The sequence below is a fragment of the Rhamphochromis longiceps genome, linkage group LG13, assembly GCF_057381845.1.
Source record: "Rhamphochromis longiceps isolate RC_006_pf linkage group LG13, R_longiceps_female_GT1.1, whole genome shotgun sequence".
Classification (NCBI taxonomy): domain Eukaryota; kingdom Metazoa; phylum Chordata; class Actinopteri; order Cichliformes; family Cichlidae; genus Rhamphochromis; species Rhamphochromis longiceps.
The window spans coordinates 10,144,133-10,172,033 of record NC_140569.1 but is presented as its reverse complement, the minus strand read 5'-3'; the positions used below and the strand labels follow the sequence as shown (position 1 = coordinate 10,172,033).

Below are 27,901 nucleotides of genomic sequence, written 5' to 3'. Positions count from 1 at the left end.
GTGAGCACCTCTATGAAAGCAGAGATTTGGGAGTTTGCCGAGTTGCATTTAGTTGCATATAACCAACTTCTGCTGCCGATCTGCCAGTGAGAAAGATTACTCATAGGTGGGTTTAATTCTCTGTAGAAAGTAGTGTCAACCCTCCAAGTCACTCTGTACTGCAGCTTAGTTCTGAAAGTTTGCAAAGCCCTCCTAAAACAAATATTGACCCATGAAATAAATGTTTAAACCCTAAAGAAAACAATCTACTAACAAATAACACATTTAAACCTAAAACAAGGGGAATCTTTAATCACATTACTAGAACAAAATCTATAGCCATAAAACTAATTCGCCATGACACAAACACAGTCACAGATTGTATATTTTCTTTAATAACTTTCCAACAGATACAAATGTGTTCAGCTCCATCTAAAGTCTCTGCAAGTTCACTGTGAAACGGCTGAAGTCAGTTTTTCTGTGTTTTGAATGATTGAGGTTTCCCGATCTGCATTCATAGCTCACAAAGGTGGCGCAAAATCTCACAAGCTATCTCTTTAAAGGATATTTACTCCTCTGAGAAAATAAATGCACACAAGAAATGAGGGTGATTACAATTCATAGGCTGCCAACGTAAAAAGAAACAAAAGAAGAAGAAGAAAGTGACGTTACAGCCATCTTTGGTCATTTTAATTTACTATACCTTAAATTTGGCAATCACAAGTAAAGTAATAACTAAGTTTGTTGATGATTAGTGTTTAACGATTTATTGTGTATTTGTCGACAGACAGATGATTGTATCACAGCTGAAAACCACCTGAAGCTATGAAGGTTACAGGAAACCTCAGTAACAGTACAAATAACAGCCAGCAGAGGGCGTCGTCAACAACAGTACGTGTGAGTGTGCATTATAAAGTTTATTTAGTGAAACATGAAAATAACTTTTAAAAATTAAATCCTTTCACTTCAAATCAGATAAAATATGCTGGTTTTTGTGTCTTTTACATGATTCCTGTAAAACTGCTTCAGTTTTGTTAGAAAGTCCCAAAAACAACATTTTTACCCGATGGTTGACACTGCCACAAAATGTTGCTAAAAATTAGCGTGAGCACAAAAAGAATACAACTAATCTCTTAAAGATGCAGACGCATTTGTAAATACACCCTGAAAACAGTGCTACATTTGTTAAGATTGATATTTCTTTGCCGTGTGTGAGAGATGTGTGGTAAATTTGGCCCAGTTGGTAGCTCGTTGAAACCGCTTATACTATAAGTGGGGGCACACGCTCCTACATTCATGCACAGACAGGAGAAGAAAAGAAAAAGGAAAAGTGTGCAGGCTCGCAAACAAGCATACAGGATGTAAACAATAGCTTTTTCTTTAAATCTGAGCGAAGAGTAGAAAACTGCACTGCCACAGCGTGCTGCCGAAAAGCTCTATGGAGTGACAACTGCATTAGAAAAGCAACAGCGACAACGCAAATGAGCATGTGGGATAAAAAAGTTTAAAAGATCATATGTTACAAAGCCTTTTAGAGTCCTGAGTTTAATGGCAAAACAGACAAAAAGGCCAGAGTCTTTATTTTGTAGAAATACTATAAGGATTTAAAGAAAAAAAAAAAAAAAGGGTATCCAAGATCAGTTAGTCTTCATAACATGTTTTCAGAACATCCATGGCTCTTGTTTGGGACAATACACAATATGCAGCATATGTCTCCTTGTTAACAGGATATATATTTGTCTGAGTAAATCATGAAGTTTTCCCCACCAATAACCTTCCGATAATCAAACTTAACTAAACTGTGCAGCGATGTTTCAAAACGGCACCACGTTGTGTCGCTCCTAACTGGACACAGTGTGAAGAAAAAGACTGTGAGAAGTGCAGGCTGAAGAGAGGTCAGTTAAAGAAGAGCTCGTCTGCCTTCGCTTCTTCTTCAGACACATTTGTATACATTGCAGACTGACATTGTGTCCTAAGTGTGAGCGTGGACCTCGATTTTTTCGGATAAAACGTTTTGCTTTATGCTTTTAAACTACTGGGAGTCTTCTACAGTTGACCAACAGAACACTTGTGGGTGCTCTAAGGCACCTTGGCAGCTGCTACTGAGAAAGAAATGTTTCCCATCTTAAATCAATCCCCCCTTCACTAGAACCTAACTACGAAATGATTTAGAAACATTTTACATTATTGGTGGTGAAATACTTGTTGCTACTTCATAATTATTAAGTAAATCCACTTCATTAGTTTGCTTTAATCAAAGCATGTGAGGTTATTAAGGATGGGAGGGAGGATCTGACATCATAGAAGAAAGGCGGGGGTCTCTGTGAAGCTAAGAAAGTCTTATGGATTGACAGTGGTTCTGGATCTGTTTGTTCTTGTCTATGCAGCTGATTGTAGTTCTGGTTTAGGCTGTTTACAAACCTACAGCCTGCTGTAATAAAAAATAAAAGGCAGAGGATCCAGCAATTTGAGGCAAAGGGTAAGAATTCCCAAAATCCACCTGTTACTTTCAAGATTGTAGCAGCCACCTGTCCCAGACCAGATCTGAAACACAGCAGGCGGCAGTGGAAACATTTACCAGCCACAGATCAAATGATATCAGCGCTCAGCTCCTGGACATTTAAAACCACCAATAACTGGGAGGTCGCTCAAGACAATAAAATCCCCTCACAGACCTGCTGTACTTAAAAGTATAAGGCAGAGCATCCAGCACTTTTAATTCTTGTAGCAGTCCTCTGACATTTTTAACACAGCCATAAGCCTTAACAAACCTAAATCATACCCTTTTGGTGAGGATCAACACCACTGATAAATAAAGCACTGGTATAGTTTGGATGTGGCTGGTAAACACATGAAGGAATTTGGCAGGTAAAATAATGAAAACATATTCGATGTGAAAAAGTTAAAATCTCAGATTGATGAGAGCGATGACCACAGGTTTCCCGTCTTTGTCAGCAATAAGAGCTCCTTTCTTCGGCAGGAAAAAAAACATTTCACTGCTCAGGATTTCTTCAAGTGTTTGGCTGACACCCGACCATGCGCGAGGATAAGTCTGACAGGACCTTTGGCTGTAGATAGATCCATCAACTGTAGCAGGTTTTCTGTTACCTGGCTGCCAATGTAACAAGTCCAGCCCAGAGTTTCTCAGCATGCCATGCAGCCTCTACCTGCGGGGCTGGTGGCGAGAGTGACGAGGCAAGGAGGAGGATGGGCTGGAGGACGAAGAAGGTGAGCAGGGTGACATGGAGGCCAGGGAGGCTGTGGCGGCGGCATCCTCTGCCTCCTCCAGTTCGCCTCCGTGGAGCTCCTGGCTCACACTGGACTGTAAGGCAGCTGGGGTCAGCCACTCTTTGGGCAGGCAGCTCTGGAGGAATGGCACGCAGGAGCTGAAGTAGGCCAGGCGATTGACCCAGCGAGGGATCTCCCTGCCACACAGGATCTGAGAAGAAAGACAAGAAGGGAACGTTTTAATAAGTTCAGTACACAAGAAGTGACTCCTTAAAGCAAATGTATATTCTTTTTATGCTAGTCGTCAAAATTAAGGGAAAAAGTAATCACTCGTGTTTAGTGCCCCTCATTTACATGTTTTGTTATGGTTTGCAGGTTTGTGGTACGTAATGAACTATATTCACACAAAAACAGCGCAGACCCCTTTCTGCAACGTCATCAAGCCATGCAATACAGCCACAAAGGCAAATGATACAAAGTACAATAAAATTAAATCAAAGAAGTCATTTCAGAGACAAAAGCTCTATCCACCTACTATTGAAGTCTTTTTATTGTTAGGGACAGAATAAAGTTTGCTTAAAGGGAGGTGGAAGGGAACTACAATGACTCCTCTCAGACAGAAGATGAACTGAGGATCTGCACAAAGACCCAGTACATGACAAACGAGGGTTAAACTGATCTGCGAGTCATGCAACCCTACTATTTTTATATCTAAGACTACAAATAACTGACCATAACTGGTGTATTTTAATTAGTAGTCAATACCACTGGTCCCTAACCTTTTTTGCGCAAAGGACCGGTTTATGTCTGACAATATTTTCATGGACGGGCCTTTAAGGTGTTGCGGATAAACACAAAATAAAACCAGTACCGGTACCAAAAAAAGATTTATTCATAACAACATGAAAAGACCCAGGGAAATCAAGTTAAAGATAACACCGATAAAAAAAATGAACCTATTATCCCGAAAACCATACATTTCACACCCGCTCAACTCTTGCAGCCCACTACCGGTCCATGGCCCGGGGGTTGGGGATCGCTGGGCAATACAATACCAATACAAATCATTAGTTACTAGACTGACAGAAAAATCAAAGGTTTACTTAAATTCAACTTATGTATGAAGCCCCAGTTCAAAACAAAATCGGACTCGAATAGCTTTACATTATAGAAGAAAGAATGAACCGAAGTCCTTTTAACAGGAAAATACCTTGAGAGGGAAGTATGGGAGCTTCTGCCACTGAAAAACACATTTTTGCCATCCTTAAGTCAAAATTTCAGGATGTTATCCAGAACATTTAGATCATCTTAAAATTTGAGTTAAGTATCTAAAAATGTCAACTTATAAACTTAAACGTCTGGTAAAATAACTGGAAATTGAAAAGAATAAGTTGAAATTGCAAGTCAAGTCAAACTTTTGACTGGCAGGATTATGTAGGGCTTTTGTTTCAGCGGTGGAAATAAGCTTCCACGGGGAAGAGAGTGAGGGACATGAGGAGAGAGAAAAGAGCTAACAAATAAAAAGTTGCAAAGTTTACTTCCACATATTATATTATAGTATTTTCTGAATTTCCATATCACCAGTGAGTTGTGTCATTAGGCAAGTGAAGAGCTAGAGCTTATATAAAATAACTGACTATGCCAACACTTAGGGAGATAAAGAGCAGTAATAAGTATTAAATTATATTCAATAAGTCACTTTGTCACTTCCTGGTTAGTTTGTTCTCCATAAGAGAACTTGTCAGTGTTGTGAGAATGCTGTGGAGGAAATGAATCTGAAACAATGACTGCATAACCAGAAATTACATCCTGCCTGTGTCTTGAACTTCCAGGAAACTGAATCAGATTTCCTGACTTTCTATGCCATAAATAAATCTGTAATATGACTCTGTGCTAGTGATTTCTCAACCTACTGTAACAGTTAGTTCACGAGTACGTCTAGTTGGACCTTTTTCGGTCTGTGGTTGACATTTCTCTCTCACAATCTTCCTTAACAACTAACATGCTTGCACAGGCAGACACAGTCTATGTTATGGCTAATTATGATTACTCAGTGCTATTAGAGGTTGTTACAGCATAATGGGAAAAGTGGCTTCCAAGAAACTCAAAGTGTTTTCCTAGTAAAAGGGCTTAATTATGCTTTGATCAGAACATTTATTGAAGCTGCTGACGAGCTGCTTTTACAGACGTGTAAGGAGACAGAGACAGTGGGTTTGCTTTTATCTACAAAAAAATTCTTACAAAGTGGCTGATTTTTGCTGATGATACTAGATTGCATAGGTTGTTTAGGCTCCAGCGATGAGGTTCTTCCATTTCTTCAGAGACTCAGCAAGAACTGCTCCTTGCAGAAGAAGAGGAGGTGGCCTACATTCACCAAAATCCTTAAATATCATCTCTTTAGTGTTTGGCTGACATGTGGCTGATATATAATAAACTGTAGCAATTCACACTACTGTCATGAAATATTCCTTTGCAATAATAAAGTAAGCCTTCAGATCAACAATAGGCAATATTCATCCAATATAAAACGGTTGAAATGGGTTGGAAACATCAGCAACAGAAACATTTTTCTATGCCATGTATTTGACACTATGTGTATGTATGTGCACCACAAGCACTGCTGCTACTCTTTCCCAGCCGAGCAGCTCATCCGTACAGATTGTTAGCACAATTTTATTTGACGAAGAAAGCCTCAATGAAAATAAATATTCTTTCATTTTATCCAGTTTAGATGTTGACTGAGAGACTGATGCTACTAGTCTGTTTGGGATTTTAGATGATAAAGCAGTTTTATGTACACTGAAAGTCTGTGTAGGTATTCCTTGTTTCCTCATTTACAATTAATTCCTATACAGTGGTCCTCGCTGTTTTGCAGATTTTTGTGTGCAATATTGCACGTTTGTTGTTTTTTTTAAACAGCGCATTGTGTTCTGCATCCTGATTAGCTGTAGATCACTGTCAATCAATCTCGCCCCGTGCCTTCTGTACAGTACAGATTGCCTTCAGCTTGTCAAATTTACATAAATCTTCGATCGCTAGCAGCGTGACTCTGAAGCGCTGTACTGTATGTTTGTAAGTTTTCTCCCCAACAAACACAACAATGTCGACAAAACGTTTTGCACCGTCAAAGACACCCGCGGGAGCCTTTGGTTTCATTCTGTAATACTGAACTTATTTTTCTATGTAGGTTTGAACTTTTAGAGTGTTTAAACAAGAGAGAAAAGTGTGAACATATTCATGCCTGTGTGAGAAAAATGTATAAAGTGTGTAGTGAGGGGTTTTACAGCCTTAAAACATCTATAATAATTGTAAAAAATAAAGTTGGCTACTTTGCGGATTTCACCTATCACGGATTATTTTTAGGACGCGATAAACAAGGGACCACTGTACTCCTACATTTATTTTTATATTTTTGTATTCAATGCACTTATCTCTCTGTCACAAGAGCTAGACCCCCAATGTGTCAAAAAAGGTGATCCTTCAACCTGATCTTTTATTTTCAGGTAGAGGATGAAGTTACAGGATGGGACATCTTACAAACAAATAAATAAATAAATATAAAAAAATAAATGATGAACATGCCTCTGGTTTGGCTTCATCTTTGCCCTTGGACATTCATCATTATTTAATTGGAACCAGTTGGTTGCAGCTTAGTTTTCAAAAGCCTGAGACAGTCAGTTTTACACTCTGTGCAAGTTTAGCATCTGTGGTGAAATCGCATGCATGCTAAAGGATGGGATTTCTACAGATGACCTAAAAAGAGCAGAAGTGCTCCCTGTGGTCCGCTGGTTCACGAGAAATCGATTTTAAATGAGAAATAAGTCAGGCATGACTGTAACTTTGAAATTCACGTTTAATGATTCTTATCATACATTAGGTCACCGTGTTTCGAGTAACAACCTTTCTTTGAAACAAACAGTCTTCCAATTGGCTAGAGCCCCACATTGTGGCCAACATTTTATAAAACAGAGGCAAGTAAAGGTTTATAGATCTAGTTTTCTGTCAGACTACTAGGACTACAATATACTGAAAGGTTATTAGGAATTTCTACTGATCTACTGTTAGAGTTCAGTGGTCTGCAGGGAGTACAGTATTGATTTTTCAAAAAGAAATCTGACATCTAAGTCGCACACATCAAACATTCTTTCTGAAGATTTAATTTTTATGCTTGATCTTTCAAGCATCCTGCATTCCTGCAACAACAATCAATGTGTCCTGCCATTTTTTACTCTGTCGCTTTGAGTCAGCCTCTCAAGGTAATGCGGTTAGAGTAAGCATAAAAAAAAAAATCAAATCCTGAGATGGAAGATGGATGACTCTCAATGGTAAACCTGCATGTGTGCTTGATTTTATTTCCATGTACATGTCTGAATTTTATTGTATTGCACTGACGTGAAGTACTGTCTGCATTTAAGGTTTAGAAAATACCATGGTATGTTGTAAGGATGTGTCTTTTATTATTTGTCTGTGTTTCTACGCGTGTGTGTGTGTGTGTGTGTGTGTGTGTGTGTGTGTGTGTGTGTGTGTGTGTGTGTGTGTTTGCCAGCTGGCTCTGCATGTCTGGGCTCGTATCAGTGTCCTAATCCCCAACTCAGCATTAGATGCTAACTGGAAAACTCCCTGCTCATTAGTCACACCAGGATAAGCTGATTGAAACAACGTGCACGCACGCACGCACGCTGTTCTTACACAGCACCTTCTTCCTGTATTTACTGCTGTTGCTCCCGCCCCACACACACACACACACACACACATCTGGCCAATGAGCGAACAGTCTCACATGGTTTTTTGAGTGATGCATTTTGGTTCGCTTGGCGTTTACTTGAATGTTTCTCTGTCTGAAAACAAACCAAATAATGGGGAAAGCTACAAGTTTACAAACTCATCAACTGATTTCAACCACAGTAAACAAACTATAGGTGCGAAATCACCGTAAGACTTGGCCTTTAAACTCAGCGCAGCTCAGAGTAATGTGCAATGAAATGATGTGTGTTTTTTAACCCACCTCCGACAGTGCTGAGGAGAAGTGGTTGCAGTTCTTGTGCATGAGGTGGTAGGCGTTGCCTTTGTACTCCTTCCCCATCTCTTCCACGATCCGCTCCACATCCTCTTCTGTGAAGTCTGTGCTTCCTAGGACAATAGCTTCTCTGCAGAGACAAACAGGCAGAAGGTACTGATGTTACTGAAAGAGCATCTTCTGGGAAAGAAATGTTTCTAATCCAATTCTACTTTTTACCATTTTCATTTACTGATATATTCTTTACTGTTTCTGTCAGTGAGTCTGGCTGAGGGCGACTATTTCACTTCGTGTTGGAAAAAGCTGTCTGACAGCAGATAAAATAGTGAAAAATGTTCAACACTGTGTGCATTTAAAACACACTGATTTTTTTAAACATTCTATCCGGTACAACCATGTTGCACATTTTTTGAAGAAAACGTTGACATATTTTGTGATTTGCCTTCAGCCAAAAAATAAGTAGTTAACTTTGAGAACATTTTAAAGGTGATCTGAGTTTTTGGCTTTAACATCAAATGAAATTAAAATGAAATTATTATGATTTTAGTATGAGAGAGTGCTTTATTCACTGGGATAGGCCTCAGCTTTGTGGATAATAAGCAGGCATTTGTCACAGATGATCCATATTTGGTTTAGTGGCCTGCTTGGAGACAGTTACTGTGTGTGCATGTGTGTGACAGGCGGAGTCTGTCTAAAGCCACAGGGCAAATCAACTAGAGCAGAAGTAATACTCAGCAGAGTAGGTCTGAGTAGACAAGCACACAAACATACTGAACTGATTTGCTGAAATCAGTTGTCGTGTTTTGTACATTTGGATTCCACATTCCTAAAGAGCATCATGTTGATCTTTTGCAGGATGGAAAAAAAAACAAAAACAAATCAGAAACACTACACATTTTGCTGCAGTCCACTACAAAAACAGCTTTTAAAAGACAGCTGGTAATATGGTAAAAAGCTGCACTGGTTTGCAGTGTATTTGCAAAACTCAAATTATTAGACTATACTTGAAAAGTACATCAACAATTATGAATTTTATTTAATTTTATTACAGCCAAACACTGTGTTCAAGCCTAAACGCAATTTAGCCTGGTGAGTTAAATAAAATATTATTGCCCCCCCCCTCAGATGTCATTAAAGTATAAATGATCCATAAAGAAAAATGTCCAACTTTCCAGCAGTAATATTTATTTTTTTCTTGAGTGACCATAAAAGGAACTGCAGCCTGCAGTTTGTTAGTGTTACTTTTTCAGCTTCAGCTCGTTCCTCAAAATAAAGTAAAGGAGAAAACTTGCAGTTTCAGTTCAAGATAAATTGAGCTTTTTTCAAATCTCAATCTTCTGTTTTATTCAGTCTTTGACCAAGACCATAGGCCATGAACTGTTACAAAAAGGCATTAAAATGTTTGACACATCATGTACAGGAGCTCGCTTTACTGTAGGAGAAATACCAAAATTCATTAAACAGCTCAACTAACAGCTGACCAACTGATCAAATGGGTATAAAGAACATGCACATGAAGCTCTAACTTATCTAGGGAACAAATCAGTGCTTTCTAACTTGGCCGATGGCTGATTGACCAAAACAGTCACTATACACGCGTACTGTATGCGCTACCCAGAACCTACCAGCATCTCCACCTAAACCAAACTACTATCAGTAGTCAAAAGACATTTGACACATTGTCTGACTTTCCAAACTGATCACTCTGCTCTACACATAATCTTATTGGGGAAGAATGACCTGAACAATCGGGCATCTAATGAGCAGAATGGACTGAACTGATATTGTCCTTGCACAGCAAACAACCTAAAAGGCTGTTAACGGTTATTAAAACCTACACCAAGTAAGTAATGTTAAGTGACTTCTAATAGCTGTTTAGATAGGTGCCTGCATCATGCCTTTGGGGCAGAACCTGGCACTCTTAACTAGAAAATGTTCTAGCATAAACTTCAAAGTGGTCTCAGTTGTGCCTTGAAGTTCAGCCCCATAGGAACAAAGGATGGCTGTGTTTGTCTTTGTTGTTGTGGGTTGCTGGAACATCTTGCAGCACAGATTTTCTATTTTTCCATGTTTAGAACCATTTCTACAGATTCCCAATAACTTCCCCTCCCTTGTGTGCCAGCTGGCAACCCTTGCAGTTACTCATTTTTCCAAAGATCCTGTGTTGCTTCAACCTACTGAGGTAACTGCGCAGATAAGGGTGGACCCAGATAGATTTATGATACATTCCTCATTGCCATTATTTTACTACCCAGCCCTTGGCGCGTGAACGACTGTCCTCTCGTCACTACTGAGTTTAATAGCTAATAGACTAACAAACTTTTGAGCGGTAACCTGACTGACTCGCCATTTGATTAACATTCTACATTAAACAGGCCAACTCTTTCACCGTAAAAACTCCATCAAGCATGTTGCGAGCTGCCTAGGCTGTTGCGAAAGATATTTAGCAAAACAGAACACATGCATATCTGTACTTGTATGTCTCATATAAACACCAATTATCCCACACTTACTTGAACTTAAAGGTCTCGCCAAGCTCAGTTGCATCACCTGGTGTAATCTCAAAGATCCCTGAGAATGGGTACGGGTGTCCGCCATAGGCAAACTCTAAACACACAAGAACAAATTTGAGCTGCTGATGTAACAAAAGCCATTAGCAGATAACATACAGTTTTATATATACACTATATATAAGTATGTTTAGACATGCCCGGAATGGAAAACAGTGGTGTGTGTATATATCCTGAGCTATAAAAAAAAGCATCTTCTCTGTAACACTATCCTTAGGCAAATGACTTGATGTAGGCGGAGTCTTATTTCTGGGCAACCTTACCTCTTCCATAGATCTCAATCCCTGAGTGAAAGACTCCGATGCCCAGAGAGCTGGTGAACTCATTGATCCAGTACTGAAGGCAGAAGGAGAAACACAGAATAACACGTTTGTTAAATTACAGTAAAATAATAATGCATGTTTTCTACACCTATTGATTTAATATATTTAAATTTTTAGTCTACAAAATGTCAACAAAAACAATCCATCACAACTTCCCAACATGAAAGCTTTTCTTGTTAAACTGTTCAAAATGTAAACATATCATAGTAAAGTGAAAGAAAAAGCAACAAGAATCAAATTAAAATATGTGATAAAACAATGTAATATCAAATTTATATGGATATTCTTCAGGAAGAAGACAAAACCTCCCCCTCACTGAGGTAGAAAGAAGGAATGAGGAGTATGCACAGACAGCTCCAGGGCATCTCTAAATCCTTGCTGTTACAGACAGACAGTGAATCATTGCATAACTACAAGTGATAGTTCAATTTTTTTGACCTCTGAAAGATGGGAAATTCCTTCAAAATGTAGCCCCCACTGCAATAAACCCACAAACGGCAGCTGAAAAGGCAATATGTTTGACATCCTGCAGCTATGCAAACCTTATTACTGAATTGTCATTGTCCTATTGTACCTTGGCATTTATCCAGTCTTCATATCAGAATAATCAAATTCAGCTACAGAACACATTTACAGACTTTTCTGTGGGAATTTATGACCACAGTGCAGATGTTATCCCTGATGCTCACACAAGATTTCTTTGCATGCAGACAATGACAGTCAAGCTGCATAGAAATAAATCAATAACTGCTGCACTAATCTTTGAAACTGCTATCCATCTTTTCTGTAGTATGTCTGCTAAACATTGTGTCTACAAGGTGATTGGGCAGACTGTTGCTAGGCAGAATTTTCACTCAAAAACATTATTTTATCACAAAAGATGGAGCAGAGAAGAGTGTTGGTGAAGCATCTCAGGAAGCTGAATAATAATCTCTAAATCTAATATTTGTTCATACCTCAAACATCTTCCTACTGCTTCACTGTGCCACGTCATCAGTTAATTGATTATTGTCTTGGACCTGATCAATTTTAAAGTTTGATGCTGTTGACGTTTCTTCAAACCAAATCAAGTGCTGATCAGCATGATTAAAACATGCCAAATTTACCAAGAGCAGTTCCTTTCTGCCAGTGCACTGTAACAAAGGTGACAGATTTCTTACCATGCAAATCTGAGACAATTTTTTTTGTAGACAAAGTCTACAAAAAATATACACCTACATAGTCCTGTGAAAAACTAATTCTGATTCTTTTTTTCAGCCATTATGTTGCAGATTTGCTGTTGTGTTTGGGATCGTTGTCCTGTTGTAGGGCCGCCACAAACGATTATTTTGATAGTCGACTAGTCACAGATTATTTTTGCGACTAGTCGACTAATCAGATCATGCATCAATTGGACGTACAACGTACAGCTTATTGCACCAGCAGCATCTGCTCTTGTATAACTATCATTAGCTTACAGCCTTAAGTGTTTAAGGTATGTGCTAACTAAAAAAAAAAAAAGACAAGATGATAGTTTATTAAATTTTAATGAAATTTGCAGATTGTTTCGGTGAAGTTTAAGAAACTCAGCCATCTGCTCCTTGCTATCTAAAATATAACAGCACACCGGAGTATATTCTCCAGCAAAATAATTTCCCCTAGGGATCAATAAAGTATTCTGATTCTGATCTCACACTTCTGATGATCAGTTGTCTGCTTGACGTTTATTCAGCTGTGTAAAAACTATAACTTTAATCTCAGCCAAACCGATTTACTCAGGAACAAATAAAATACTGAAAAAAGCCAAACAATAATATTTTAAGTTATTTAAGTGACTTATATATCATGTTTAACCTGAGTAGCGAAAGACGGCGATGGGTTTGCCGGGAGTCCGGTGTTCTCACCGGCTCTAGTGAGCCTCGAACCCGGGCTAGATATTGAGCTGGTGCGTAACAGACATATCCGAAAACGTCGGAGCGCTTTTGAAAATATGTGGTGTCTTGATAAACTGAGCAGATATTTGAGGTTTACACAGCTACATTCTCGCCTGAAAATATGTTAAATGTTTATTTTGTGACCCAGAAAGAATAATAAGAGTAATATTAAAACTAACTAGCTGCCGCCATTGTTGGAAACTTAGCTGGGCCGCGCTATGAATTCTGGGACACAGCTTCTTCTTCTTCGGGGTTTAAGGGCAGCTGGCATCCTTGTACATGCAGTGCTGTCATCTACTGTTTCAGTCCGTTATTACACGCTTAAATCCTGCTACTTATTTCTGCGTGTTTTGGATGTTACAAAGCTTCAAACGACGCATCGACTATTAAATTGGTAGTCGACGATTTTGATAGTCGACGTAATCGTGACTAGTCAACTAATCGTGGCAGCCCTATCCTGTTGCATGACTTAGTTTTGGCTGAGCTTTAGCTGCTGGACAAATGGGCTCACATTTGATTCTAGAATACTTTGGTATACAGAGGAATTTGTGGTCAACTCGCTGATTCCCAGATCTTACAGCTGCCAAATAAGCCCAAATAATCACCCCTGTGACACCATGCTTGGCAGCTTGCTCCTGGTAACACTTCCAAAAAAGCCATACATGTCTTTTTTCTAACTGTACTGCCATGACCTTTAACAGTTAACTGAGGCCTGCAGAGTCTGAGATGTAGCACTTGGAGTTTTTACAGTTTCTTTGAGCTCTGTGTTATGCTGACCATTTAATAAAGACATTAATTCTGACATTAGGAATCTGTTTAAATTGATTTTAAGTATTATTTGGATTTGTATATTATATTAGAGCTTTCCATCTTACATATTTGAGGCATTAAATGTGTTTAACCAGAGTGACAATAAACAACTTAATTACTTGAAAATGAGCCCTTTCCCTGGCGGGGCCCCCTTTCCCTGGCGGGTCGCGGAGTATGGGGGTGCCTACTGGGGTCAGCGGGGGAGCTGGCCCCAGGGAGGGGTCACTTGCCCCTCCCTTCCTTCCCTCCCCATCTCCAGCTGCCTCCCTCTTCCCGCTCCACCACAACCACCCACACATGCAGGGCCTTGGAGTAGGGGTATGTCACCAGGGTGCAGAGGAGGCTACCCCCCCCTCTGTCCCCTTCTGGCTGCCTCTGCCTCAATTTTATCCCACAACTTAGACATTCACATTACTCACACTCTCATTACACATACATATAGGATCTTGGGGGTGGGCACGATACACGGAGTCCAAAGTACCATCAGGGTATACACCCCACCCCTGGCATCGTTGCCCACCTCTCAATTTTAAATACACGTAGACATTGAGGGCTAGCAGGAGGGACCATGCGCTTACCTGCTGCTCTCTGGCAGGTAGCTCCATGCCCTCCTGGGTTTTAAATGCACCTTAGAACACACATGCATCAACATTACAATGAGCGGGTGGAGGGAGGTTTGGAGTCTTCTCTCACCCCCATTCTCTGCGACCTGCTGGAGCAGGGGGGCTAGGACTAGGAGGAGGAGTTGGCCGTCCGACTGCGGTCTGGAGTGTGGGGCCTTCCTCCTGCTGCGGAGTCGGGGCGGTCTGCCTCCCCCCACCGCAGGGAAAAGGGAAACACCACCTGGGTCTGGGTGCAGTTCCCCCCTCCAGGGGCGGGGGCACCTAGACCCGGTTTGTAGAGTACGCTTGGGGAGTGTGATCGTGTGTACAACGTCTCTTTATGTCTGTCTCCACGTTGGTTGAGTGTGGAGTAAGTGCATATGAGAGCATGAGGGTGGGAATGGATGTTGTATCTGTGTGTGCCTGTATGTCTGTGTCTATATGTCAGGTTGGGTGTCAGGCGCCACCTCTCTGGGGACATCTCAGGCCCTCCAAGGTTTGGAGGCCTATCTCCCCCTACCACCACTTCCCCTGCCAGTGGCGGACCCCCTCAGACATCGGTGCGTTGGTGGTTCTTTGTGTCTGGGGATGGGCATCCAGGTACACACCGGCTCACTCCTTGGCGGCCGCTTATCGGGGCCTGGAGCCTGGGGCTCGCTCGGGCCACTTCGGAGGTGGGGTGCCCCGGCCTCTCGGCCTGGGGCTCGGTCACTCAGGCGCAGCTGGCTGCCGGCGAAGCTCACGGGCGCGTCACTGCAACTCCCCCTGGCTTCTGCTCCGCGGCTGCTGAGTGAGCCCTCATCTGGGACTCTCCTCAGCTCTTTCCGGGACAGTGGCGCAGCTGCCCCTCTGGTGGTCTTCCTTGGTCTCTTGTGTTCTGGGGGCCTCTGGATGTCTGGAGTTTTGATCTCCTCCACACCTGCTTCATGCCCTGGAGGATGGGGCTGTGGCCCCCCCACACCCTCTAGCAGATTATTACATGAAGGAACCTTTTAAAAAACAAGCGCGTCCATGCTCACAGGTATACACACGGGTGATCACACCCACAAACTACACCCTTTTTGGCTCCTACCTCAAAGCACACTGTGTTCTGTTGATCTTATGTGCTGCACAATAATGTTTAACATTTAGTATTTACTGTCATATTCCCATATATCATTGTGATGTTGTTTATTCTATTACTCTTGTTCTCTTCTGCTTGCTTTCTTTTTTCTTTCTCAGCAGGTGATCCAGGTGATCGATATGCATTTTTTTTTTCTCTGCCCGTTCTGTTGGTTTTTGTCTTTTGCCCTTCTCCCCCGTCCCTCTTCTCAGCTGTTTCTCTTTCCCTCTTTCTTTCTCCCCTTCTTTCCCCCAGTCAAGTCTGTCCCGTATTCAGTAAGTGAAAATAAAATAAACAATAAAAGGTGAATCAAATGGACCATTACGGCAAGGCTGGGATGGTCAGTTTGGTAAAGTAAATCCGTTGGGCATCTTTCTTTGCCTTTAGACAACAATTCTGATGGCAAAAGAGCCAAACAGGACAGGCCAAAAAAAAAAAAAAAAAAAAAAAAAAAAAGGAATCTGTTTAAATTGATTTCAAGTATTATTTGGATTTGTATATTATATTAGAGCTTTCCATCTTACATATTTGAGGCATTAAATGTGTTTAACCAGAGTGACAATAAACAACTTAATTACTTGAAAATGACATTTTATTAGTGTGTACACACAGAGGCTTTCCTTCTTGACATAAAAACAGCTTCCAATGCAAACTACAGTTATCAGGTATCACAGAAGACAGCTTGCTATTTAAAACAGTTATCACATTTCCCGTCTGTCATTATGCAAATACATTATGTAGCTGCTTAAAGTCACTTGTGGCAGAGCTGCTGGTCTCCGCCACATCTGCAATGCAAAATATAACCTCTGTGGAATGTAAGAGTTTAAACACCAACTGATCACAAAGGCTTTGCGGATGCTACCTGCTGGATGCCCTTCCAAATGCAATGCTCCCTGTTTTTCCAGTCTTGGGAATGGAAAAAAAGAACTAGGAGTAAACTGGATGTATTCTTCAACTCTACTAGAATATCTAAAACAGTTACAGTGCACCTTAAATGCTTTATCCACTATCTGATGTGCTTCTTTCAATTTTTCCTTATTTGAATTCAGATGGTTGGGGCTGCGTGTTCACAGCCAGAGCTCTGTGATTGAGATGACCATACTAGGATATCCTCTCACTGACATCATACCGAGCCAAGAGCATCCAAATGCATGAAACCAAGCTGAAACCTAAGCTTTAGGCTTATAGGATAACTTGCACAGAGCCAGCCATGTTAAATATGCACACCCACCATTGTAACAGTATATGCGGGAAAAAATATACAGTGGAACCCCGACTTATGAATACCCCATTTAACGAAAAATTCAAGTTACGAAGGCACTTAACGGCAATATTTCTGCTCGTGTTATGGCAAAATGCCCGCGTAACGAAATTCGCTGGCTCTGATTGGCTGAGCCCAGAATGCCTACAATGCCCATAATGCCTTCCGAATCCTGTGACAACCCCCTTGGCTTTCGTACTTGCGCTTCGCTGTTCCACTTGGACGTATTGTAGTTGTAGTTAGCAATTAGCCTATCATTCACTCAAAAGGCGCAATGGGTGCTTCGACTTACGAAAGACCCTTTGGAACGAATTAATTTTGTAAGTTGGGTTCCACTGTGTGTACACACACACACACACACACACACACACACACACACACAATTTTACACCCTTAAACTTTATTGAGGGAACTGACTTTAAAACAGAATCTGCATTCTGATCAAATACAACATTTGCTGAGGCTTTGGCACAACTTTTGTTTTTTCAAACCCACATTTCAAACTTGTCATGCTGCTGGGTTTCTGTTTCCTGAACTATATATGGGGCAAATGTTGCACAAAGAAAGCCACAGCATGCGTGTCAGTAGTTTTGTTTGAAGAAGCAAAAATGCCACTGCATATCCCCATTTTATCAGAGTCCAGCTACAGCTTGTGCATTTAGAGCTTGTAGACGTATCTCTCACTAACAAAATCAAAAAGGTCTCTATAAAGGTCAGTAATAAAGGACCAACATTGAGTCCAAAAACTAACACAATAAAGCATCTCATTTTTCCATTTCCTAACATTACTTCTGGTAGGGTTTTTCCCACCAAAGAGTTTCTCACATCAGCTGATCTCCTACGGATATGAAATCATGTCTGTATCAGTTCTGAAGTGGTTTCTTTGAGCCCAGGAACAGCAGCCATCTGTGTGTGCACCAGCTGGTTCTCACTGACTAAGAAGCCTTGGCTGCTGGCTCCTTTTTAAAACATTATCTACATTTCTGTTACAGTAATGGTGACAGAAGCCAGTCTAGAAAACGTGAACACACATCAGCATTTGAGCTGCTAAAAATAAACAGACACCCCCCAAAAAAAACTTCCTTAACTGACTTTATATAAGGCGAAACATAAATAGCAGGTTGGTGAACTAACACCCAATGGCAGCGTAGTATGTGCCAATATGTCCTTGTAGAACGTGTGTAGGAGTTATGTTAAGAAAACTAATCTGCATCGAAATGCAAAATGACTGTCTCCCACTCCGTTAACAGGAGTAACAAAGACAAATAGTCTGTTACGCTGCTACTCCTCGCCCCTGTCGGTGGTGAAATAAGACTCTTATCTCAGACCTCATTACTTCAAAGCTTGTTAAAAGCTGTGTGCTGTAGAGAACAGGCTGAGCGTTTATGAATGAATTAAAAGATAATGAAAGGAACAGGAGACAGAGAGGTGGATGAATGCTTGCTGTAGTTTGCTCTGTAGTTTTCTTCTGTTTTTAAGTTAAGATGTACACCGCTGATTTGAAAGTGTAGCGGAAACAAGCTGACTGAAACTAAGCTCAAAACAGAAATCGATGGAAGGAAGCTACTACCAGCCACAAGATGGGTTCTGGTGAATTTTACCTTCATCTGCAACAATAGTTTGCTCTAGTTTTACCCACAAAGTTATCTTAAATCTCCCATGCAAAGTGTGTTACATTTTTATTTATTTTTTTTTAAACACTCAGCAAGTTTACACTGAACTAGGCAATTGATTAACAAAAAAATAATAATAATAAGATCACTGCTGATTCGAGTTACTGATTCCTGTGAGCTCTTTGTACTGCTGTCTGTTGATCTGATTAACACAAATGAGCAATTTTGACATTCCCATAACCTGTGGTGCAGCATTAAGACATTTGCCTTACACACAAAGGATTTCAGAGTTCAGATATTGTTTCCATTACTGATAGCTTTAGATTGCATTGTATTAGTTTTTATGTTTGTATATAATAAAGTGAATACTGAGTGAGTGAATCAAATGTGAGGAACTTGTATTAAGAGACTGTTTATTATGGAAATAAAATCTCCAGTTTTATATCAGCTGTTAGCTCTAATTAAAAAGACTGAGAAGTACAGTAAATTAGGTCTGGTTCCAAACTCGGATTGTCTACAATTACATAATAAAACAGAGGTGAAAGCTGCCATCATTGCAATGTTTAATGAATGATAACCATGACCACACACCCAAGCTATAGTACTATTTTAATTGGTTTAGATTTCTTCCATTAGAAATGCTGCACTATATTCCACTAGCAGAGATTTATGTGGCTGTAGCAACACAGTACACTCCCAACTTCTTTTGTTTTGGGCCACGTTACCTTGTAAACTAGGTGGCAAAAAAGAAAAGGAGGAATCATGACTGCTGCATGTCCCTAATTGATCCACACAAAGACACTGCAGCCAACACATAGCCTGCTCGGCTGAGTATCAGGCTCCATTACACAGTTAAACCTAATATCCTAACATGTCCTCTTACACGCTCTGAGACAAAGAAACCCGTGGTGCTGGCTGGCAGGCAGACAGGTGGTGTGCAGATAATGCTGTCTCATTAGAGCAGTGCACTAAACCACTCAGAGCTGTCCAGGAAATCCACTTAGCTGAGATGTGAGCAGGACTGTGGGGAGGACCTGACAGAATGGGAATTGGGAAAAAGCAGTGGTTTGGGGCTGAGGGGGCGCCTGTAATCATGTCTGTACATACACTCTTGACAGTCACGTGACATTATCGATCCTCAATGGGGACTTGTTATCAATCTTTTTGAGTAGATGCTCAGTTGTGCTCCAAGAAGAACAACAGAGCAGGCAGACTCACACACACTGCATAAATGGTGATGCTCTTGAGATTGAGGTAAGGATCCTGAGTTGTTACCCAACTGTCTTGACCTCGGCAATCATCTGATCTTTGCTGTTTTCTCACCTTCTTTTACATTAAATGTTAGCCCTAAGCTTACACCTCCCAATAAAACAGGCCCCATTGAGACCATCAAATAAACTGCATGACAAAACAGCCTCCTTATTCACTTCTATGAGAACATAATCGCAGGAAATTAGAGCTGTTTGCTCAAGTGGATGACTAAGAAGAAACAACCTATAAATTAGGAAACTGGTTTAAAGTGACAAATTAATCAAAGTCATCTAAATATTTCCTGATTTACAACTGCTGTTCAGACTTTTTTTTTTAATCTGATACCACTTTGGGGGTTTAAAAACTTTAAAAAAATGAAACTGTTTTGTTGTCCCACTGACATTTTAATGTTGTTAAGGTTTAATGAATGCAGACATTATTCCCGAGGTGACGTATAACATTTTCTGAGAAGCCTTTAGAATTTCTACAGTTGTAAAGTGGCCTCACAAGTAGGGATGGGTACCGGTATCCAGTGCCATGATGGCACCGGGTCTGACATAAACGGTAGTAACCAGACCGAAAAGCAGCGCAGATTTCAGTGCTTTATTTCGGTGCTTTTTTTCCCTGAGATGTCATACACTTTGGATTCCAGCCAATCATTTTAACTTTGCAAGCGTAGTAGGCGGGCCCAGGTACGTACGTTCTTTTAGAGCAGAGCTACAGATTAAAAACGCCCAAGGCGAAGCGGTCAAAGTCTGGCTGTATTTCACAGCAAAAGATGCAAACTCAGCAGCCTGCAACAAGTGCTTTAAGCTGATACTGTGCAAAGGAGGTAACACCTCAAATCTGATGAAACACCTGGCGACGCTTAGCGTTTTTTTTAAAAGCCGAGAAATTCACCGTATTTGATAGCTTGCTGCAAGACCTCACATCGAGCACATCTACTGCGGGTGTGGTGCCTGTTATCGGTCTTGGAGTTAGCAACATCCCCCCCAAAACCCGAAGAGTAGAGTCCTGGCCCCTAGCCCTGCCAGTGTAGCAGAAATGATGACGGATGATGATGGCAGCAACAGCCGTTCTTCTCTGGGTCAGTAGCTTAATGTTGTTCGTGTGTAATTTACGCTGAATAGGCTAACCACATTATTAAATTAACGCATGTAAGGTGAACTAGCAAACACCATCGTAGTTACATGCAGCTGTCTTCTTGTTTGATGGCAGATACTCCCTTCACCCTGGCCAAAAAGGCTAAAATGACCAGAGAAAAAGTGGGAAACAGCTAAACATGAGAGGTTTTTGGACAAAGTTGGTGTTTTTTTCCCCCTCATTGATTAAGCACTGCTTCCAGCCAAGAGTGATACCATAAATTCCCCTATAGCTGCAGAAAAGGCTAACATTGTTATCTTTTTAGAAAAAAAACAAACAGCTAAACATGAGAGGTTTTTGGACAAAGTTTGTGTTTTCCATTCTTTAAGCACCGGTTCGAGCACCGTTTAAGCACTGGCACCATTTCTGGTATCGAATAAAACCTAAACGATACCCATCCCTACTCACAAGAGCAAAACAACAGAGCCATCTCTTCTGTCCTTAAAGTGTTTTGACTTTTTTTTTGGTCCTTAAAGAATATTTTGGATGGTAAAATATTCCAACTGGAATTTGGGAACATCAGAAAAAAACAGTACAACATGAGTCCAAGTTAGTAAAAGAAGCATGTCCTCATCTATCAGTGCTCTGTTATTCTCCAGTTTCCTTAAATCCAAGATTATATTTTGTAAGCTAAAACTTATAGAAATAGCCTCATAGAAATCAAATTTTAATTTTTTTATTTAACTAAAATATTAACATTTTATTCCAGCTCAAAGAGAGTTATTGTGGAAATACAATGGACTGGTATGTGATGAGTCAATCCGCTGTTCGATCCACTCACTTCAGTTCATGTTGTTCTCTTTTTACTTAATGCAACATCAGTGGCAGACAAGCTAGCATATAATGGAGGGGAAAAAGCTCCACAGATAACTTCTACTTGTATCTTTCCAATGTGGACTGGTACTTGGTACTGGTAAAGATTCATGGCTAAAATATGCATAGAACACAAATAAAAGAAAACCCTGTTACTGGGCCACCAGTAACAGTGACTCAATCTATAAACTGATGATCCCCCACCAAGTGACTCAACCAGCCTCCAAGCAAATCAGTCAAACAACACTCACTGGAATTGATCTACGGTGCAGTAGAGCAAAATTGATGTTTTTTTCCTTGAATGCAAAACACATTTACACAGAACTTCCATACAAGTGAAGTATTATGCACAGTTTTAGGCAGGTGTGAAAAAAATGGTGGTAGACAAAGAATGGTTCCAGAAATATAATAATATTTTTTTTTAAATCAATATTTGGTGTTACTACCAGCATCGATTCCTATAGGTACACTTGCACAAAGTCAGGGATTTTGTAGGATCATAGTCAGAGGTATGATCAACCAATTATACCAAACAGGTGCTAATGATCATCAATGTCGCACGCAGGTTGAAACAGTCATTAACTGAAACAGAAGTAGCTGTGTCTGAGGCTTAAAACTGGGTGAGGAACAGCCTCTGCTACGAAGGTGAGGTGAAAGAGTTTCATTTCATGGCAAGAGTGAGCACATCAACAAGCACAAGGTAGTTTACTGCATCAGTAAGGTCTCTCCCAGACAAAGATTTCAAAGCAGACTGGGGTTTCAAGATGTTCTGTTCAAGCTCTTTTGAAGAAGCACAAAGAAACTGGCAACACTGAGGATCGTAGACGCAGTGGTTGGCCAAGGAAACTTAGTGCAGCAGATGAAAGAACATCAAGCTTGTTACCTTTCAAAATTAGATGTCGTCCAGTAGTGCCATCAGCTCAGAGCTGGCAGAAACCAGTGGGACCCAAGTACACTCAGCTATTGTCCGGAGAAGACTAGCCAGAAGTGGTCTTCATGGAAGAGCTACAACCAAAAAGCGATACCTCCGACGTGGAAACGAGGCCAAGCGACTCAAGTATACACAAAAACATAGAAATTGGGGTACAGAAAAATGGCAGCAGGTGCTCTGGACTGATGAGTCAAAATTTGAAATATTTGGCAGTAGCACAAGGCAGTTTGTTCATCGAAGGGCTGGAAAGCGGTACCATAATGGTTGTGTGCAGGAAACAGTGAAGCATGGTGGAGGTTCCTTGAATGTTTGAGGCTGCATTCCTGCAAATGGAGTTGGAGATTCAGTCAGGATTAATGGTGTTCTCAATGCTGAGAAATATAGAAAGATACTCATCCATTATGCAATACCATCAGAGAGGCATACGATTGGGCCCAAATTTATTCTGCAGCAGGACAACGACCCCAAATATACAGCCAAAGTCATTAAGAACTAGCTTTCACGTAAAGAAGAACAAGTAGTACTGGAAGTCAAGTGTGTCTGAGATTACATGAAGAGACAAAAGGATGTGAGGAAGCCTACGTCCACAGAAGATCTGTGGTTAGTTCTCCAAGATGTTTGGAACAACCTACCAGACGAGTTCCTTCAAAAACTGTGTGCAAGTGTGCCTAGAAGAATTGATGCCTTTTTGAAGGCAAAGGGTGGTCACACTAAATATTGATTTGATTCAGATTTCTCTTTTGTTTATTCACTCCATTTTGTTGCTTGATGAAAATAAATGATTAGCACTTCTGTTTTTGAAAGCATTCTTTGTTTACAGCATTTTTTCACACCTGCCAAAAACTTTTGCACAGTACTGTATACTTACACTCAAACCGAGGTGCAAAACCATTAGTTCTGCTGTACTGTTATTATCATCGTGGGGGTCAATGCATGTACAAAGCAAAACTGATTTTTATTTAGGTCAACTGTCAAAAGTGAAGGAAACGAAGCCAATTAACAACCAGCAGACAGCAAAATGTACCCACCAGTTAGTGATCATGCCACTAGCAGGTCACCCCTCCTACAGTACTTAGGTCTGAACTGGCTGATTAAAAGAAAGAGGAAGCCTTTAAAAAGTGCTGGAATGAAGGACTGGACTCCTGCCACAGTGAATGTTTGCCGCGGCACCAGTTTCCACACAAACATCGCAAATATGCATGGTTCAGAGCGGATCGTTAGGCAGAAGCAAAAAACACACAGTTTCTTCTGTATGGAAAATATGTCCTTCCGTCTCTACTGTCGATTCTCAAATATACTCTAAAGATCTTACACATGTGTCTTTTAGATGTGTATGAGTAGCTTCTTAAAGCAACGGCCCCTGCAGCTATTCACATGAATGGAAGCAAGACAGAAATAAAAGCTCTTCAGACTTTACAGAGAATGCAAGTCATGTGGAAAGCAAGAGAAAGTGAAAGAAAGTAATGAAGAGAACAGGAAGAGAGAAAAAGGGGAATAAAGAATAAGAAACTAAGGAAGAAAGGAATGAATACATACCAATGTATATAATTTGTAATCGTGCAACACACTACTCTTTCTACTGACTCTCAAAGGTCTGTTTAATGACTCTCTGGCTTTCAGTGTTAATCCATTTCAACCCATGTGACCCCAAACCTCTGCAGATATATTGACCAGCAGCTGCAGAGGGACATCAATAAATAGAACAAAAGCAGGACCAAGAAGAAAAGAATCGAGTCCTAAAAAAGGCCATTTATATTTTACCAGGGAGTAACATGTTCAAGTAAGGAAGACCGTCATGATTTACGATGCACAGGTCACAAAGCCAAGTGTACATACAAAGGATGTTGTGGTTTTCCAGCCAGGAGTTCATGCACACTGTCCCAGAGCACTACCCCGATCTGTTTTATAACCTCAAGCAAGACCCACTTTAAATGTAATCTTCAGCCATATTAATCAATGATTCATCAATACATCAATTTCCAGAACCCATCCCCACTGACTCATCCCAGCATGGTGACAACATAGTGACTCAAATTACTGAACCTCAGACTAATGCTATAACAAAGAGTCGATAGCACGTTCTATGCAGTAGAAATTACCATGCGACTTTCACATCTGCTTTTGGTTTGGTGTTTAGAGTGAACTGAAATCCTTAAGATGCAAAACTAGGCTTAGTTAAATAGTGACTTCCTGTAAAGCCTAAACTTTTACTAGTTTTTTTTTGCTTTGTTTTTTGTCTGTAGTCCACAGTGGACCAGTTTTCTGGCAGTCCTATCATGGAAGATACATAAAAGATAGCCAGAACAAACGGAGATTTAATATATGGACTAGCAAATCAGCTGTGGGTTCCAAGTTGCTTAATTTTCGTTCTTGATTCTTTTCACACTGCTTTTCCTGTCGCCATTTGCAAACCGGCTTATTTTGTTTGCACTGAACAGACACCAAAACAATGTTGGATCTAATACAAATAGACAAAAACCTTTCGAAAAGGATCATACGACAATAAAGCGTACATGAATTGGTTCAACCGCTTGCAACCCTGACACACTGTGTTTTGCAAGAAAACAACTGAGGGGGAATAAGCAAACTAATTACTAAAGATGGAACTGCATTAAACGGCAATTGCTTTGGTGTTGTGTGAGTATGCCGAATTGAAGAGTGGTTCGTAATTACGCGAAAATGCTTTTGAGTGTTTTTCTTCCATTATTGTACAAGTGCTGATAACCAACGAGGAATTAAAATCGCATTTTTATAACGCGCTTCAGCGTTGTGTCCTGGATAAATAATACTCCTCTCAAACATACTTCTTAGATCAAGTGATAACAAATAAGCAAGAAAACGTTCACGTTTCCGCTTCTACTTACCATATCATAGACATTTAGGATAATCGGCTCGTTTGCCATCACTGGGCATCAGGATTTTCTTCCCCTAGCGTCCCTTCTTCTCTCCGGGTTCTCTTCCTTCGGTGCGAGATCCAAACTCTCGCTCTCCTCCTCTTATTATTATTATTATTGCTGGCTCTTTCTCGAAAGATGTTCACCTTGGTAATTCAACTTCGCAACTCGGTGTAAAAATGTTAGAGTTCCGATGATGTTTTCACCGTCCAACATCTGACTGATTTTGTCCCCCGACAGAGCAGCAGCAGAGGCGGACAGATGAATCTATCGGTTACCAAAACTGACTTGCTAAACCCGGTCGGCTACCGAGGTCGCCGCGAAAAAACACTGACTTTACAGGGAGAATTTTCTCTTCCAGAAGACGCCGCGCCGCGGAAAAAAGTCAAATTCATTTTCCCAAACAAACTGCTTAGTTAAATAACATAATGTAGGTACATGAAAATGAAATTCCCTGTGTAAAAAACGACTTGCTACTCCCTTATTAGCCCCGGCTAACGGTAGCAATGAAGCTGCAGGCAGGATGCGACTGCTGGGAGAAATTGGACGATGTTGAGGAGTAGACCGATGAGCCCATCACTCTATTAAGCTCCCTTAGCGCACTGAGCATTATGGGTGATGTAGTTCATAAGGAAAACGAGCGCCCAACCAAACTACACTGCTAATAAATAAATAAATAAATAAATAAATAAGTAAAGGGAACACTTAAACAACACAATGTAACTCCAAGTCATGCGCACTTCTGTGAAATCAAACTATCCACTTAGGAAGCAACACTGACTGACAATCAATTTCACTTGCTGTTGTGAAAATGAAATAGACAACTGGTGGAAATTATGGGCAATTAGCAAGACATCCCCAATAAAGGAAGGGTTTTTCATTTGGTGACCACAGATCTCAATACCTATGCTTTCTGGATGATTTTTTGGTCACTTTTGAATGCTGGCAGTGATTTAGAATAGAATAGAATAGAATAGAATAGAATAGAATAGAATAATCCTTTAATTGTCACACAAGGGGAAATTTGGTTGTAACAGCAGCCAAAAAGACACATATACAAACAAACAGGACACAGGACACAGAACAGAAACATACACAAGTTTTCTTACATATTTAGATTAAGGACCGTGGTTACTATATACAGAGAGTACTGTACAGTTATTAAATTAAATAAAAATAACTACAGATAAGAGGCAAACCAGCTTGTAGTGCGAATCGGTTAATTAACTTATTGCAGTTACAGCGCAGATGTAAACGTCTATGTTTGTTGGGAGCAGTTCTGATTGTACAGTCTGACAGCTGCAGGGAGGAAGGACCTGCGGAAACGCTCCTTCATGCATCTAGGATGGAGCAGTCTGTCACTGAAGGAGCTCTGCAGTTCAGCAACATTTACATGCATGGGGTGGGAGACTCTGTCCATCAGAGATGTTATTTTGGCCAGAGTCCTTCTGTCTCCCACCACCTGCACTGGGTCCAGGGTGCATCCCAGAACAGAGCTGGCCTTCCTGATGAGCTTATCCAACCTCTTCCTCTCAGCTGCCGATAAACCGCTGCTCCAACATACAACACTGTAAAAAATGACAGATGCCACCACAGAGTCATAGAAGGTCTTTAAAAGCGCTCCCTGTACTCCAAATGACCTCAGCCGCCTCAGCAGGTAGAGTCTGCTCTGACCCTTCCTGTAAAGAGCATCAGTGTTGTGGCTCCAGTCCAGTTTATTATTCAGGTGAACACCCAGGTACCTATAAGAGTCCACTATCTCAATGTCCACTCCCTGGATGTTCACCGGTGTCAGTGTGGTGGGTCTGCGTCTCCGGAAGTCCACCACCAACTCCTTGGTTTTCCCAGCGTTGATCAACAGGTGGTTCTGCTGACACCAGTCAACAAAGTCCAGAGTCCACTGTCTGTACTCTGAGTTGTCCTCACCTGTGATGAGGCCGACTATGGCAGAGTCATCAGAGAACTTCTGTAGGTGGCAGCGTGGGGAGTTGATGGAGAAAATTTCACTCTAGTGGTAGCATGAGACGGAGTCTACAACCCACACAATTTGCTCATGTAGTGCAGCTCATCCAGGATGGCACATCAATGCAAGTTGTGGCAAGAAGATTTTTTTTGTGTCTGTCAGCGTAGTGTCCAGAGCATGGGGGAGACAGGTCAGTACATCAGGAGACGTGGAGGAGGCCATAGGAGGGCAACAACCAAGCAGCAGGACCGCTACCTCCGCCTTTGTGCAAGGAGGAACAGGAGGAGCACTGCCAGAGCCCTGCAAAATGACCTCCAGCAGGCCATAAATGTGCATGTGTCTGCTCAAACGGTCAGAAACAGACTCCATGAGGGTGGCACGAGAGCCCGACATCTACAGGTGGGGGTTGTGCTTACAGCCCAACATCGTGCAGGACGTTTGGCATTTGCCAGATAACACCAAGATTGGCAACTTCGCCACTGGTGCCC

General features: G+C 41.0%; 1 protein-coding gene across 1 annotated transcript; it reads right to left on the bottom strand.

The window, feature by feature from the left end:
• Positions 1-354: 354 nt before the first annotated feature.
• On the bottom strand, positions 355-25,992 carry desi2 (desumoylating isopeptidase 2). Its single transcript, XM_085427822.1, has 5 exons — positions 25,421-25,992; positions 11,058-11,130; positions 10,738-10,831; positions 8,213-8,354; positions 355-3,418 (listed from the first exon to the last, which is right to left on the bottom strand). The coding sequence occupies exons 1-5, from the start codon at positions 25,457-25,459 to the stop codon at positions 3,143-3,145; spliced, it is 624 nt and encodes a 207-aa protein (XP_085283948.1). The 5' UTR covers positions 25,460-25,992; the 3' UTR covers positions 355-3,142.
• Positions 25,993-27,901: the final 1,909 nt, after the last annotated feature.

Excerpts from the sequence above, each read along its gene's own strand:
- desi2 (XM_085427822.1), bottom strand. The coding sequence starts at position 25,459 with ATGGCAAACGAGCCGATTATCCTAAATGTCTATGATATG. Across the intron at positions 10,832-11,057 it reads GATTGAGATCTATGGAAGAG|AGTTTGCCTATGGCGGACAC; the intron begins GTAAGGTTGCCC and ends TTGTGTGTTTAG. Across the intron at positions 3,419-8,212 it reads TCTCCTCAGCACTGTCGGAG|ATCCTGTGTGGCAGGGAGAT; the intron begins GTGGGTTAAAAA and ends CTTTCTTCTCAG.